The 14,952-nt window shown below is 68.0% G+C and overlaps 1 protein-coding gene across 2 annotated transcripts in view; it reads right to left on the reverse strand.

Moving 5' to 3' along the window:
- Positions 1–311: 311 nt before the first annotated feature.
- LOC138824850 (fibulin-2-like) overlaps positions 312–14,952 on the reverse strand; it is a 46,161-nt gene continuing 31,520 nt past the window's right edge. Inside the window, exons 9-18 of one of the 2 annotated variants that reach the window (XM_070019225.1) lie at positions 14,741–14,881; positions 11,908–12,042; positions 9,131–9,268; positions 7,457–7,600; positions 7,228–7,356; positions 6,351–6,476; positions 3,739–3,855; positions 3,203–3,331; positions 2,396–2,519; positions 312–1,067 (exon numbers count right to left, since the gene is read on the reverse strand). In XM_070019225.1, coding sequence (XP_069875326.1) covers positions 710–1,067; positions 2,396–2,519; positions 3,203–3,331; positions 3,739–3,855; positions 6,351–6,476; positions 7,228–7,356; positions 7,457–7,600; positions 9,131–9,268; positions 11,908–12,042; positions 14,741–14,881 — 1,541 coding nt within the window. In that variant the 3' untranslated portion in view covers positions 312–709. The remainder of the gene's footprint in view (positions 1,068–2,395; positions 2,520–3,202; positions 3,332–3,738; positions 3,856–6,350; positions 6,477–7,227; positions 7,357–7,456; positions 7,601–9,130; positions 9,269–11,907; positions 12,043–14,740; positions 14,882–14,952) is intronic. The other variant, XM_070019227.1, reaches the window with a different exon arrangement.

A 14,952-nucleotide genomic window follows, 5' to 3' on the forward strand; every position in this document is an offset into this window, starting at 1 on the left:
AAGAGCTCACATCTTTCTGGTCCTGCCAAGTCCACCCCGACCGTCTTTGGCCTCAGAACCATAGGGATCAGGCCTGGAGTTGTGGATGACATCCAAGTAGCAAGCGGCAAGATGGAGTCCAAGATGGGGAAGGAGGCAGGAGAGGACACGGAAGGAGATGCAGGAAGTGGAGAGACGGAGGACCCTGGCCTTGGCACCACAGTGAGACTTCAAGGAAGGAGAGCCCGAGCCCGGCAAGCTGACAGATCACCGAGGCTGGGCCCCCCGTGGCCCTCAGATCCGTCGTCAGACTCCAACGCCAATGCCTCACAAAAGGAGACACAGATCGTTTAATTTCTTACATTAAAACAACAACAACAGTGAATGTGTATTACCCTTATCATTAAACAAGAGAAAACCTCAGAATGATGTAAGGCAAGCACTAATCCCAGAGGCTCGGGATGGACCGTCAGCTGCAGGGACGGGTCACCGGTGGCGTCCAGACTCCTGCCGTGGCTGCTGCGTCTGATCCCCAGAGCATCATCCAGCCTTCCGGTGACCTCTGGGGTGACCCCCCTCCCTGGGGGGCAGAGGAGACCCAAGGGCGATCAAGGTAGCAAAATTAATTTAAGTTACAAAGTTAGCTAGAACCACAGCACACCCCAAGGGCGCCGGGCGCTCCCCGGTGGAGCACACGGGCGGACCCAGCAGGCCCGGCCGGCTCTGCGCCTCATGGGGCCAACGTGGTGAAGAAAATGTGCATCTTGGCCAGGAAGGTGGTGATGGAGCCCTGTCGCCACAGCCTCATCTCCACGTCCAGGGTGAAGTCCCGGGGCTCCAGCACCGGCCGCTGCAGGGAGACCACGCCCGTGTAGGGGTTGAGGCGGCGCGTGCCGAAGTAGGCCCCCTCGTTGCCCTTGGTGATGGTCAGGGAGATGGTGTCGCCCACGAAGGCCGGCGCGGGGCCGATGCGGAAGATGTGCGCGGGCACCGGCAGGCCCGTCTGGAAGTTCAGCTGGTAGTAGGTGATGCGTGCCGGGGAGCTCTGGCACTCGGCGATGTCCTGGCACGTGGTGCGCTCGCATTTCCTGCGGGAACGGAGGGCGGTCGGCGGCCAGCTCCCCCCCCCCAGCCTCCTGTCGGCCACCGCCGACCCCGGCCAGCCTCAAGGGCCAGCTCTGCGCCTAGCGGCCAGTGACGCACGCTGCCTCAGTCTCCCCCTTTGTGAGTGGTGAACCGCCACCTGGAGGCGATGGCCAGGGTTGTTAGCAGTTTTTACACATCCAGCCTCCTTCCTTCCCTCCTTCCTTCCTTCCTTTCTTCCTTCCCTCCTCCCTTCCCTCCTTTCTTTCCCTTCCTTCCCTCCTTCCTTCCTTCTTTCTTTCCTTCCTTCCTTCCTTCCCTTCCTTCCCACCTTCCCTCCTCCCTTCCTTCCTTTCTTTCCCTTCCTTCCCTCCTTCCTTTCTTTCTTTCCTTCCTTTCTCTTTCTCCTTCCTTTCTTCCTTTCCCTTCCTTCCTCCCTTCCTTTCCTTTCTCCCTTTCCCTTTCTTCCTTCCTTCCCCTCCTCTCTCCCTTTCTTCCTTTCCCTTTCTTTCTTTCTTCCTTCCTTCCTTTCCCTCCTCCCTTCCTCCCACCCTTCCTTCCTTTCCTTTATTTCTTCCTTCCTTCCTTCCTTCCTTCCTTCCTTCCTTCCTTCCTTCCTTCCTTCCTTCCTTCCTTTCCTTCTCTCCCTTCCTTCCTCCTTCCCTTCCTTCTTCCCTTCCTCAATCTGTTCTTCCTCCCTCCCTCCCTCTCCCTCTCCCCCCTCCCTCCTGGCATACCTTTGTTGGCAGCCATGCCTCTCCCCCCCCCGTCAGGCGCGGGCCATGTGGCTGCTGCAGGGCGGCCGCAGTGGTGGTCGGTCACCCCGTGTACTTAGTCACCCTCTCTCCCGATGACAGCCCTCGGGCTGGACCCCAGCACAGCCCGGGGGGGGGGGGCGGTGCTGAGAGCCTTGTGGGAGGTGTGGGGACCCCAGCGCCCACGGAGATGGCTGGGGGATGGGACCACTTGGCTGCGGCCTCGGGAGCCCCTGAGCCGCACCACACGCCACGTGCCACGCGCCACGCACCACGCACCACACAACACGGCTGCCCGGGCCGCCGGAGCCGGTGCCGTGGAGCGGGTTGGAGGAAGGTATTGGCAGTGACGGATGGGTGTCACCTGTGTGTGTGGGACAGGGGTGGAGAGAGGCCTGAGTCCTCTCCTCGTGCCGGACCGTCCGCCAGGTGCGGGCGTCGGCTTTGGTGTGGCGGGGCCTTGGCTTGGGGGCCCTGGGCCTGGCGGGGGAGAGGCACCCTGCCTGCCTGCCACCCGCCCCGCCCGCCGCGTGCTTCTGGCCAGGGCAAGGCTCCGGTCTCGGGGCCAGGTCACTCACGTCTCAGAGACTCGGGCGTAGTTGGGGGGACACTCGAAGCGCAGGCAGCGGAAGCTGCCCTGGAGGTTGTGGCAGGTCTGGTCCGCAGAGCAGTTGTGGGTGCCCAGGGCACACTCGTCCAGGTCTGAGGGAGGGGACAGAGCTGCGAGGGGTCCCCGCCGCACCCCCGCCAGGCCCGAGGCCTGGGGCCCAGGGCTGCCTGAGCCCCTGTGGGAACACGGCTCACGGGCCACCCTGTGCCCCACACACCTGTCTCCAGCCTTTGTTTAAAAATGCAAATGGCCCTGGGCTCAGTTCATGTGGAACCCTGGCCGCTGGGCCAGGCCGGCCCCTACCCCCCCCCCCGTCGCCCTGCGCTGCCCCCTGCGCTGCCCCAGCAGTCGGAGCCCCCTGTGCCTGGAGCAGCTCACGCCCGCAGCCCCTCGCCCTGCAGGGTGCACCTCCTTCCACACACGCGCCTTCCTGCAGCCTGGGTGTGACCAGCACCCCCGGGGGCTCCTCACGCCTCGCAGCCCAGCCCCCGTCCCCGCTGTCCCCCCACGGTGTCCCTGCCAGCTCACAGGACCACGTCCAGAGCCCAGGCCACTCCCGGAACAGTCCACGCAAAGCAGCAGACTGCGGCTTCCCTCCCAGACTCGGACCCAGTCTCTGTGGCCCCGGCTTCCCTCCCAGGCTCGGACCCGGTCTCTGTGGCCCCGGCTTCCCTCCCAGGCTCGGACCCGGTCTCTGTGGCCCCGGCTTCCCTCCCAGGCTCGGACCCGGTCTCTGTGGCCCCGTGCCCCCAGCGCCAGGCGCGGCTGCGCTCACCCTTGCAGGAGTGGCCGTTGGCCAGCATGGTGTAGCCCTGCTCCGGGCATGCGCACTGGTAGCTCCCGGGCACGTTGACGCAGCGGAAGGTGCACAGGATGCCGGCGCCCTGCGCACACTCGTCGATGTCTAGAAGACAGGGCCAGCGCCGCGAGCCTCAGCACCGTGGCCCGGCCAGCGCGGCCAACACAGCCCCGTCCCAGCCAGAGCCCGGCGTCCACTTGACGAAGGAGGGCAGGAGGGCTCCAGACACGGAGCCCGAGGCCACGCAGGCTCACACTCTAGCGCTCAGTCCACCACCACCCGCGGGGGCCGCGCGGGCACTGGCACGGGCCCGGGCCTCCACCGCCAGACTTGGACCCGCACCCACTAACAGGTCAGGCCCGGGCCTCCGGTGATGGAGCAGCCGGAGGCAGGGCCGGAGCCGGTCTTCCCGAGGCCCCAGGGCAGGAACCAGCGGGCCGGGGACGGAACCCTGGGATCTGTGTCCCCGCCGAGGGGTGCCTCTCTCGGGGCCGGGCGGGGTCGGCGCTCACCGGTGCAGGCGTGCCCGTCCTCCGCCAGCTGGTAGCCCTGGCGGCAGTAGCACTGGTAGGAGCCGTAGATGTTGGCGCACTCCTGGCTGCAGCGCTGGCTCTCGCACTCGTTCACGTCTGCGGGGACAGCGCCGCAGTCAGGGCTCGGCCTCCGGCTCGTCCCTTCTTGCCTTGAGAAGCCATGGCATGTCTGGCGGCCTGGGGAGGGGCCAGGGCACCGGCAAAGGGGGGGCGGCCAGGGCCAGGCGGTGGCTGCGGGGCCCCCAGCGATGTGTTGTGCTGGCCGGCTGCAGGCCTACGGTGCCCGTCGGGACGGGGGGGCCCTCAGGGCCCATCCAGGTGCTAGTTAGACTTCCAGAGCTGGGCTTCCCCTGCCTGCAGGGCCCTGGGCTGAGGTGTGTGAGAGGGAGCAGCAGGCCTGTGCGGGAGCATGGCGCCTGGTGTCTCCAAGAGCCAGGCTGGACTTGGGCCAGCGTGCCGAGGAAGCGGGCGGGAAGCCATACCAGTCACACACGGCCATGCCGCGGGTGGCAGGACCACGGGAGCAATGTGTCACGGGGGGGGGGTGGGCGGGAGAGCCGTGTGTGCGTGTGTGTGTGCGTGCGTGTGTGTGTGCGTGCATGTGTGCGTGCCGTCACTCTGAATGAAAGGAACGTGGAGCAAGGTGTGAATGGGGAGGAAGCCACTGGGTATGGGGGCGGGAGGGGGGACCATGCCTCTGCACCTGCCCTTGCCACTGTCACGCCTCTGCCTGACCTTGTCACTGTCACACCTCTGCCTGACCTTGCCACTGTCACGCCTCTGCCTGACCTTGTCACTGTCATACCTCTGCCTGACCTTGTCACTGTCACACCTCTGCTGACCTTGCCACTGTCACGCCTCTGCCTGACCTTGTCATTGTCACACCTCTGCACCTGCCCTTGCCACTGTCACGCCTCTGCCTGACCTTGTCACTGTCACACCTCTGCCTGACCTTGTCACTGTCACACCTCTACCTGACCTTGTCACTGTCACACCTCTGCCTGACCTTGTCACTGTCACACCTCTGCCTGACCTTGTCACTGTCACACCTCTGTCTGACCTTGTCACTGTCACACCTCTGCTGACCTTGTCACTGTCACGCCTCTGTCTGACCTTGTCACTGTCACACCTCTGCCTGACCTTGTCACTGTCATACCTCTGTCTGACCTTGTCACTGTCACACCTGTCTGACCTTGTCACTGTCACACCTCTGCCTGACCTTGTCACTGTCACGCCTCTGTCTGACCTTGTCACTGTCACACCTCTGCACCTGCCCTTGTCACTGTCACGCCTCTGTCTGACCTTGTCACTGTCACACCTCTGCACCTGCCCTTCACTGTCACGCCTCTGCCTGACCTTGTCACTGCCACACCTCTGTGTGGTCACTTTGATAATAAAAATTAAAAAGAGGGTGTGGTTCAGGAGCTGTTGCCGAGGTGAGCGGCCTGGGTGGTGTCTCGGAGCCTTGAGGCGTGCCCTCAGAATGGGCAGTGAGTGGATGAGTGGGTGAGGCTGGGACCCCCTCTGTGCGTCCTGCCCTGGCCCGCGTAGTGCTAGTTCTGGAAGGCGAGCCTGTTGCTCACGGAGGGCAGGAGGTGAGGAGCCGGGCCAGCAGGGGAGGGAAGACAGCGCCAGGCCAACAGCTAGGAGACTCAGGTGCCCGGCTGGGTCTGGCCTGGCCCCACCCGTCTCCGGCAGACCCGACCCGAACGTGCCGGCGCCCCCCGGCGGGCGAGGACTGGATGGTGCGTCGGTCCCACAGCGGCCGCGGGCCGTGGCCGGGCCGGTCCACGCGTGCTGGCTTTAGCGCACTGAGTCGTCAAACGCTTCCATCCATCAGCTGCGTGCAGAGAGCGGCTGGCTGGAGGAGTGACTGAAATGGCTGGCTTCCGGAAGGCCAGACCCATCACAGCCCGTGTCCGGTTTATCCCTGCCTGCCCCCTCTGCCTGCGTGCCCCCTGCCTGCGGGGGAAGCCAGGCCTGCGACACCCGCCCGAGAGGGGCAGGCGGAGGGGCCGGGGCAGGTGCAGTTGGTGGGAGGGGCCAGGGCAGGTGCGGTTGGTGGGAGGGGCCAGGGCAGGTGGGGTAGGTGGGAGGGGCCGGGGCAGGTGCGGCAGGTGGGAGGGGCCCAGGCCGGGTGCGGCAGGCGGGAGGGGCAGGTGGGGTAGGTGGGAGGGGCCAGGGCCGGGTGTGGTAGGTGGGAGGGGCCGGGGCAGGTGCGGCAGGCGGGAGGGGCAGGTGCGGTAGGCGGGAGGGGCCGGGGCAGGTGGGGCAGGCGGGAGGGGCCAGGCCGGTGCGGCAGGCGGGAGGGGCCGGGGCAGGTGCGGCAGGCTGGAGGGGCAGGTGCGGCAGGCGGGAGGGGCCAGGCCGGTGCGGCAGGCGGGAGGGGCAGGTGGGGTAGGTGGGAGGGGCCAGGGCCGGGTGTGGTAGGCGGGAGGGGCCGGGGCAGGTGGGGCAGGCGGGAGGGGCAGGTGCGGCAGGCGGGAGGGGCCAGGGCCGGGTGCAGTAGGTGGGAGAGACCGGGGCGGGGCGGCAGGCGGGAGGGGCCAGGCCGGGTGTGGCAGGCGGAGGGGCCGGGGCGGGTGCGGTACCTTCGCAGTGCTTGCCATCAGCGGCCAGCACGAAGCCGGCCGCGCAGGAGCAGCGGTAGGAGCCCGGCGTGTTCTCGCACGTGTGCTGGCAGAGGCGGCCCGGCGAGGCCCAGCACTCGTTCACGTCTGCAGGGGAGGGGGCGGGAGGCGCAGGGGGCACAGCCTGTGAGCAGGCGGCCCCAAGCTGGCTCGCTTAGCCCCCAGGAGCTACAAGGGCTGGGAGGGAGAGACGGGGCCGGGAAGGGAGGGTGGGGAGGCAGCGTGGCGGCAGGTGTGAGGGCACGGGCGGAGGCGGGCAGAGGCAGGAGGGCGAGGAGCACGGGTGGCGAGGGCCGAGGCTGGAGGCCCAGGGGCGGAGGCTGGAGGATCAAGGAAGGCCAGGCAGAGGAGGTGAGAGGAGACGGCCTGGGCAGGGGCAGACAGGGCAGGAGGGCGGAGGCGGGCAGAGGAGGGCAGAGGGGCGCGGAGGGGCACGGGGGGGCGCGGAGGGGCACAGAGGGGCGCAGAGGGGCGCAGAGGGGCACGGGGGGTGCAGGGGGTTGCCGGGGGCGCGGAGGGGCGCGGAGGGGCACAGAGGGGCGCAGGGGGTTGCCGGGGGCACAGAGGGGCGCAGGGGGTTGCCGGGGGCACAGAGGGGCGCAGGGGGTTGCCGGGCGTGCAGAGAGGCGCGGGGGGCGCGGAGGGGCACGGGGGGTGCGGGGGGGGGCGCGGAGGGGCGCGGAGGGGCACGGAGGGTGCGGGGGGCGCGGGGGGGTGCGGAGGGGCACGGGGGACGCAGAGGGTGCGGGGGGTTGCCGGGGGCGCGGGAGGGCGCGGGGGGCGGGCGCGGAGGGGCGGCCCCCTGCTCCCCGGAGATCCTGACCCTGGCGCTGCCTACCGACGCAGGCCCGGCCGAAGGCGTCGCGCTGGAAGCCGGCCTTGCAGTCGCAGCGATAGGAGCCCGGGAGGTTGTGGCACAGCTGGCCCTCACCGCAGCGGTGCACACCCGTCTCACACTCGTTCACGTCTGCGGGGCGGGCAAGCGGGGCACCCTGAGTCCCGGGCACCCCCCCCGGCCCCGCAGGCAGGGAGCCAGGTGGCCGAGCGGGCGCGGGGAGAGGCCTTACCCACGCACTGGGAGCCGTCCTCGCTGGCGTGGTAGCCCCGCCGGCAGGCCAGCGGGCTCCTCTGGCACGTGTAGGAGCCCACGGTGTTGATGCAGCTGAAGCCCGGGCGGCACGGCGCGGAGAGGGACGTGCACTCGTTGATGTCTGCGGAGGGGAGGGAGTCCAGCACTGCCCTCCCAGGCCTGGGCATCTGACTCAGGGCCACGCCGGGAGACTGGACAGTAGGGGGCTCGGACCAGCTCCAGACAGGACAGCAATGCTAGAGTGCCCCGCCCCCGAGGGGTCCACCCCAGACCCCTACAGGGTGTCCAAGGCCCAGGTCTGGGATAACGGGCCAGCCACACTTCCGCCACAGGCTGCCCATCTTACAGAGAGTACGGGACCTGACAGCCCACCCCACTCCCCAGCACGCCTGCACATACTCCGTCCAGTCCCGCTGTCTGCCTTGCAGCCTACAATGCTACCCCGGGGCGTTTGCGCACACGGCCTGCTTCCCTGGCACACTACTGCTCCCTAGTGTCCACGTGGCAGGCTGGCTTGCCTTCTCAGTCCTGAACAAGCCCAGGAGGATGGTCTCTGCGGTCACAATTTATCCCCTGAGTATCTTATCACTTATTAGAGTACTTGTGCTCAGGAGACACTGTCTACAAGCAAGTCACCAGGAAGCTGTTCCAAGTCACGAAGCCGCTGCCACACCCGGCCTAGGCCTGGGCAGGAGGAGAGGTCCCGGGGAAACGATGGGGACCCTCAGTCCTTAGGGGCTGACTCCTAGGGGAGTCAGTGAGTGGGATACAGAGGGGGTGGCTGGGGGTGGGGGGAAGGGCTCTGCCTTCAATCAGAGTCCTCCACGCCCAGACCCCATCTTGCAGGCACGCCCCTTGTCCTGTCCACCCCAGTGTCCGTCCCTGCAGCACCGTTCCCCACCTCCTCCTCTGTACCACTGCCCTGACACACACACACACACACACACACACACACACACACACACACACACACACACACACACACACACACACACACACACACACACACACACACACACACACACGACGGCCCAGGGGCCACCAGTGCCCTGTGAAGACCGGCTGCTCCGGAAACGCAGGCCCGGCTGCAGGGCTGAGCCCGGGCTTTGTGGAGGAGGCGAGGAAGTAGAGGCCAGGGCTGGGCCTTGGACGCTCCAGGAACGGCGAGGTTACACCTGCAGCCTCAGCCCAGGAGCCCAGCGTGGACTGTGCCCGAAGGCTCCTCTAACTCTGACCCCGGAGCCCAGCGTGGACTGTTCCAGAAGGCTCCTCTAACTCTGACCCAGGAGCCCAGCGTGGACTGTTCCAGAAGGCTCCTCTAACTCTGACCCCGGAGCCCAGCGTGGACTGCTCCAGAAGGCTCCTCTAACTCTGACAACGAAGGTTGCAAAGACTTTATGGGCATTTGTGCACTGTGACATTTGTGTTTGGTGTCACGTGGCCGTCCACCCCCGTCCACGCCCCTCACTCTCTATCGGTCATGCATCCCGGGTCTAGCCACACATGGAGGAACTCCGTGGAGGGCACGTGGAGCCGCTTTCCTGGTGAGGCTTCTGGGAAGGACTCTCGCTGCAGCCACGCGTGGGCCCCTGCAGGCAGGGCGCCCGGCCCCAGCCCGCAGCGCCCCCGCCGCCCCGGGAGCGCCGCTCACCCACGCAGTTGCCCTCGGGGTCCAGCAGGAAGCCGTCCATGCAGCGCTGGCGGGCCTGGCAGTAGAAGGAGCCCTCGGTGTTCTGGCACGAGAAGCCGGCTTGGCAGTTGTGCGTGCCTGCTGCACACTCGTCCACGTCTGCACACACGGGGGGGGGTCGGCGGCGAGTGGACATGCAGCAGCCCCGCCCGCTCCCCGCGCAGCCCGCGCGGTCCCCGTGTCTCAGAGGACTCCGCGTGTCGTGTGGGAGGGGGTGGGGTCCCCAACATCCACGGGGAGACACGCGGTGCCCAGCCGGCCCGCAGAATGGCAAGGTACGAGGGAAATGGGGGCACAAGCAGGCCTGGGCCGCGGCGGAGCCGGGCCAGGGACGCACGCCACTCGCTGTCCAACCCTGGAGGGCGCAGACGGATGTGGGGCCAGCACCCGCCGCTGGGGCGCGGGCTCAGCTTGGCAGGCAGCGCCCACAGGCCCCAGCGTACACTCCCCTCCCCCGCCCCACATGCCTCAACGGCCTTCCCAGAAGCTTCTCATCATACGGCTGCAGCCGCAGCCTCCCTAGACCCCACACCCCTGCCACAGCCACTGCCACCCTGCTGTGAATGCCCTGCGCCCCTGCACAGGGCAGAGACAGGACCCCCGCCCACACCCCTGCACAGCTCAGACACGGAACCCCCACCCGCACCCCTACACAGCTCAGACACGGGACCCCTGCCCACACCCCTGCACAGCTCAGACACGGGACCCCCACCTGCACCCCTGCACAGCTCAGACACGGAACCCCCACCCGCACCCCTACACAGCTCAGACACGGGACCCCTGCCCACACCCCTGCACAGCTCAGAGACAGGACCCCACCCACACCCCTGCACAGCTCAGACACGGGACCCCCACCTGCACCCCTGCACAGCTCAGACACGGGACCCCCGCCCACACCCCTGCACAGCTCAGACACGGGACCCCCGCCCGCACCCCTGCACAGCTCAGACACGGGACCCCCGCCCACACCCCTGCACAGCTCAGACACGGGACCCCCACCTGCACCCCTGCACAGCTCAGACACGGGACCCCCACCTGCACCCCTGCACAGCTCAGACACGGGACCCCCGCCCACACCCCTGCACAGCTCAGACACGGGACCCCCACCCGCACCCCTGCACAGGGCAGAGACAGGACCCCCACCCACACCCCTGCACAGCTCAGACACGGGACCCCCACCCACACCCCTGCACAGGGCAGAGACGGGACCCCCGCCCGCACCCCTGCACAGCTCAGACACGGGACCCCCGCCCGCACCCCTGCACAGCTCAGACACAGGACCCCCGCCCACACCCCTGCATAGCTCAGAGACAGGACCCCACCCGCACCCCTGCACAGCTCAGACACGCGACCCCCGCCCGCACCCCTGCACAGCTCAGACACGGGACCCCCGCCCGCACCCCTGCACAGCTCAGACACGGGACCCCTGCCCACACCCCTGCATAGCTCAGAGACAGGACCCCCGCCCACACCCCTGCACAGCTCAGACACGGGACCCCCGCCCACACCCCTGCACAGGGCAGAGACAGGACCCCACCTGCACCCCTGCACAGCTCAGAGACAGGACCCCGCCCACACCCCTGCACAGCTCAGACACGGGACCCTGCTCACACCCCTGCACAGCTCAGACACGGGACCCCCGCCCGCACCCCTGCACAGCTCAGAGACAGGACCCCACCCGCACCCCTGCACAGCTCAGACACGGGACCCCCACCCGCACCCCTACACAGCTCAGACACGGGACCCCCACCCACACCCCTGCACAGCTCAGACACGGGACCCCCACCCACACCCCTGCACAGGGCAGAGACGGGACCCCACCCGCACCCCTGCACAGCTCAGACACGGGACCCCCGCCCGCACCCCTGCACAGCTCAGAGACAGGACCCCGCCCACACCCCTGCACAGGGCAGAGACGGGACCCCGCCCACACCCCTGCACAGGGCAGAGACAGGACCCCACCCGCACCCCTGCACAGGGCAGAGATGGGACCCCCGCCCACACCCCTACACAGCTCAGACACGGGACCCCCACCCACACCCCTGCACAGCTCAGACACGGGACCCCCGCCCGCACCCCTGCACAGGGCAGAGATGGGACCCACACCCACACCCCTGCACAGGGCAGACACGGGACCCCCGCCCGCACCCCTACACAGCTCAGACACGGGACCCCCACCCGCACCCCTGGCACCCAGCACCCTGCCAGGCACATAAAAGCAGCTCAGAAAGTGCTTGGTGAAATAGCCGACAGCTTCACCTCTCCTTAGAAGGCTGGAACTTTCCAGTGAAAGAGACAGAAGCGCTCTTCCCTGGGACCCCGCCTCGTGTGCCAACAGGGAGACAGAGGCATGGGGAAGGACTGAGTGGCACCCAGCTGTCAGCAGGGGGCCACGCCCTGGTCCCCCCCACTCCTGCCTGGGACTCCCCCGCTCCTACCCAACCCCCCCACTCCTACCCAACCCCCCCACTCCTACCCAACCCCCCCCCCGCTCCTACCCAGCTCCCCCTCCTACCCAACCCCCAGTCCTACCCAACCCCCTCTTCAACCCAACCCCTGCTCCTAGCCAACCCCCACTCCTACCCAACCTACCACCCAGGGGCAGGACACTCAGAGCCAGCTGCTCATCCTCCAGGGCAGGAAGCCAGTGTGGGCAGCGTGGGCAGTGTGGCAGCGTGGGCCGGGCTTCAGTGTGGCCGGCGTGGCCAGGGTGGGGCTGACTGGGAGTGGCGCCTCACCTAAGCACTCTCCTTCCTTGAACTCGTAGCCCGGCTCGCAGGTGAGTTCCTGGTAGCAGCGGAAGGAGCCCACCGTGTTCAGGCAGTGCTGGCCGCGGCTGCACGTGTGCAGGTCTGTCACACACTCGTTGATGTCTGCGGGGAGGACGGGGCGGCCGTCAGAGCCGGACCCCTCCAGAGCCCGGGCCTGCGTCTCCACGGCCCCTCCCTCCATGGCGCTGCCCGGCCTTGCCACGGGCCAAGCACCAGAGGGGCGGGGAGTGGACGGAGCCCCCTAGAGGCAGCACGGCTGGGGAGGACGGTGAGGCCAGTGCAGGATGCGGGAGAGGGCGCCAGCAGACGCTGGGCTGAGCCGGGCTGATCTCAGAAGGACCTCGGAGCAAGAAGTTGAAGGGCTGACACAGTCCAAGCAGAGGACGGCGTGGGAGACCCGCAGGTGTGGCCGAGGGTGAGAAGGGAGAACGTGAGCGAGGCCGGGCCAGGGTGCAGGACGGGAGCCACAGAAGGTTCCGGGCTGGGGAAGGACCGGGGGGGGGGGGGGGGGGAAGGAGATGGGCAGGCAGGAGAGGGCGGCGGCTGGAGGTGCAGTGTGAGGCCGTGGATGCACTGGAAAGCCAGAACCAAGCTGCATCGGCAGAGGAGGTGAGGGCCGGGGAGAGAGCCGAGAGCCCAGGACTGTGGGCTGAGAGGAGGGACAGTGCTGGGGCCCACGGGGAGGCGCGGGAGCCCCAGGGCGGGGAGTGCAAGGGTCAGAGGTCAGCAGAGGCCCAGGGGGAAATGCTCATCGGAGGGCTGAGGTCACTGGAGGGAGAGACAACCTGGAGACCAGGGCCAGGGCCACCCTCCAGCCGCTCCACAGATAAGAAGCTGGGAGGGAGAGGCCAGCTGAGAAGGGGGATGGCTGGGGAGCAAAGGTCAGCAGCCCGTGGCCCCAGCCATGATGCAGGATGGGGGGAGGGGGTCGGAGCCATGGCCTCATCCTCCTGCAGCAGCAGAGGGTGCTAGACAGCTGTGAATGGGCAGAATGGGCACCGGCACAACACACCAGCCCGGCTGGCCCCAGAAGCACCCTCCACCCCCCACCCCCCGGCCCCCAGGAGCCATCACAAGGGAGAGCACGGCCAAGCCTCTCTGGGAACCGGCAGCCCCACGGTCCCACAGGGCCCCGCGTCAGGTAGGGAAGCCAGCCTCTCAGACACTGGGGTCCCAGACAGCCGGGAAGCTGCCAGGGTGGAGGGCAGCGCGCTGGTGTCTGCAGGGAGCCCTGGACAGCCATTCACGGCCATTCACGGCCGTTGAGCTGCGGGAGCCCGGGGGCTGGAGCTGCTCCCCTCCCCCCTCCCCTCCCTTCTGCTCCCCTCCCCTCCCCTCATGGCTGCCCTTCAGGGGCTGCTGGGACATGCCAGACAGCGCGCCACAGCTGACAGCAAAATCCCGTCCATGTCCTTTGCACGGACCCACTGGGGCCGGGGGGGGGGGCCCTTCCACGCCGTCTGGAGGTGGCGCCCCCACGGCTGAGAACGTGGCCGAGCTGAGTGAGGCCCTCCTCTCTCACCTTCGGGCTGACTACACGTGTGGGACACGCAGGCATTGCCACGGACGCCACTGCACCTGGCAGGAATGGGCTGCAGCCCCGCAGGTGAGAGCCTGATCTCCAGGCCTCTGGCAGCCGCACCCCCAGGCGCCGCACCCCAGAGAAGGAGCTCGCGGGCCTGGCAGCCTCCGCTTTCCCTTCCCCACAGGCACACACAGACCCGGCCCACCCGGATGAGCTGCCCACGGCCACAAGCACATTGGGAGGCCATGTTGTGCCCACCGCTGAGGCCTGGGCAAACATGTCTGCAGGGCCGCGTGGCCCGGTCCAGCGGCCTGGCTGCCCAGCGATGGAGGAGGCAGGGAATGTCCGGGCTGGACATGGTCCCCAAGCACAGAGAAGACAGACGAGGCTCTGGCCGCATGCCCTGCGCACCCTGCACCGGCCCTACCCCACACCCCGAGCTGCTCCGCCCGCCCCACAGCGTCCTGTGCGTGCTGGACAGGGTCAGGCCCAACGCCCGCCTCCCCAGAGTGCCCCACGCTGGTGTGACTCCTCCCCCTGCCTGTCCCTGCTGTTGTTCCCAGGCTACTGAGGCCCCGGGCCAGGCCTGTGGCCCCTGCTGGCTTAGGCGTCCCCGGTGAGAGCGCTGTGAATCCTAGCTGCAGACGCCCACAGGAGCCCCACCTGGGCACAGAGAGACAGAACGGGATAGCTGCTTCCCAGCCCTGACCCTGCCACACACAGGCCGGGCATGGGTGCCCAGCCCTCACAGAGGCTCAGAGAGGCGTGCTCCACTGCCACGCGCCAGTCCAGAGCCAGCTGGACCCAGCACCTGCCCACGCGCCCCAGGGTCCACGTACCTCTAAGGACCACCAAGCCGTGAGCCAATGGCTCACTGTGCCTCCGGCCCCGCACCGCCCATCCACGCCCCACAGTCCTGGGACGGCTGAGGAAATCACGGCGGGGATGAGACATTGTCCACAGCTCAGGGCTGCCAGGCACAAGATGCCAGGCACGCCCCCCCCCCAGCCTCCAGACCCCTCACGCTGCCCTGCTCCCATCTGACCTCGTCCCTGCCCAGCCAGGACGCACACCCAGGCACGCTCCTGGGAAAAGCAGCTCCCGGAGAGAAGCAGGTGGGACAAAACGACAAGACGTGGAGACAGGAGGTGACACGGGACACGGGTCGCTGGGCTGGCGTGCACAGGGCGGGCCCTTTAGCTTGTGGCAGTGTGGCGGGCTTGGCGTGGAGCGGAGGGCGGGCCGTGGCGGGGTGCAGCGGGGGCTCTCGCTTACCCACGCACTTCCTGTGCGCATTGAGGATAAAGCCCTCGGCACACAGCACTGTGTGGTTGACACAGTAGAAGGATCCCAGGGTGTTCACACAGAACTGCCGCCGGCTACAATCATGAGCGCCCGTCAGACACTCATCTTGGTCTAGTGGCAGCCAATGGGGGGGCGGGGAGGGAAAAGCAGAAGGGCTGTTAGAGGGGCGTGGCCTGGGGAGC

This window comes from Dipodomys merriami, unplaced genomic scaffold (genome assembly GCF_024711535.1).
Source record: "Dipodomys merriami isolate MVZ:Mamm:240054 unplaced genomic scaffold, mDipMer1.0.p SCAF_13, whole genome shotgun sequence".
Lineage (NCBI taxonomy): Eukaryota > Metazoa > Chordata > Mammalia > Rodentia > Heteromyidae > Dipodomys > Dipodomys merriami.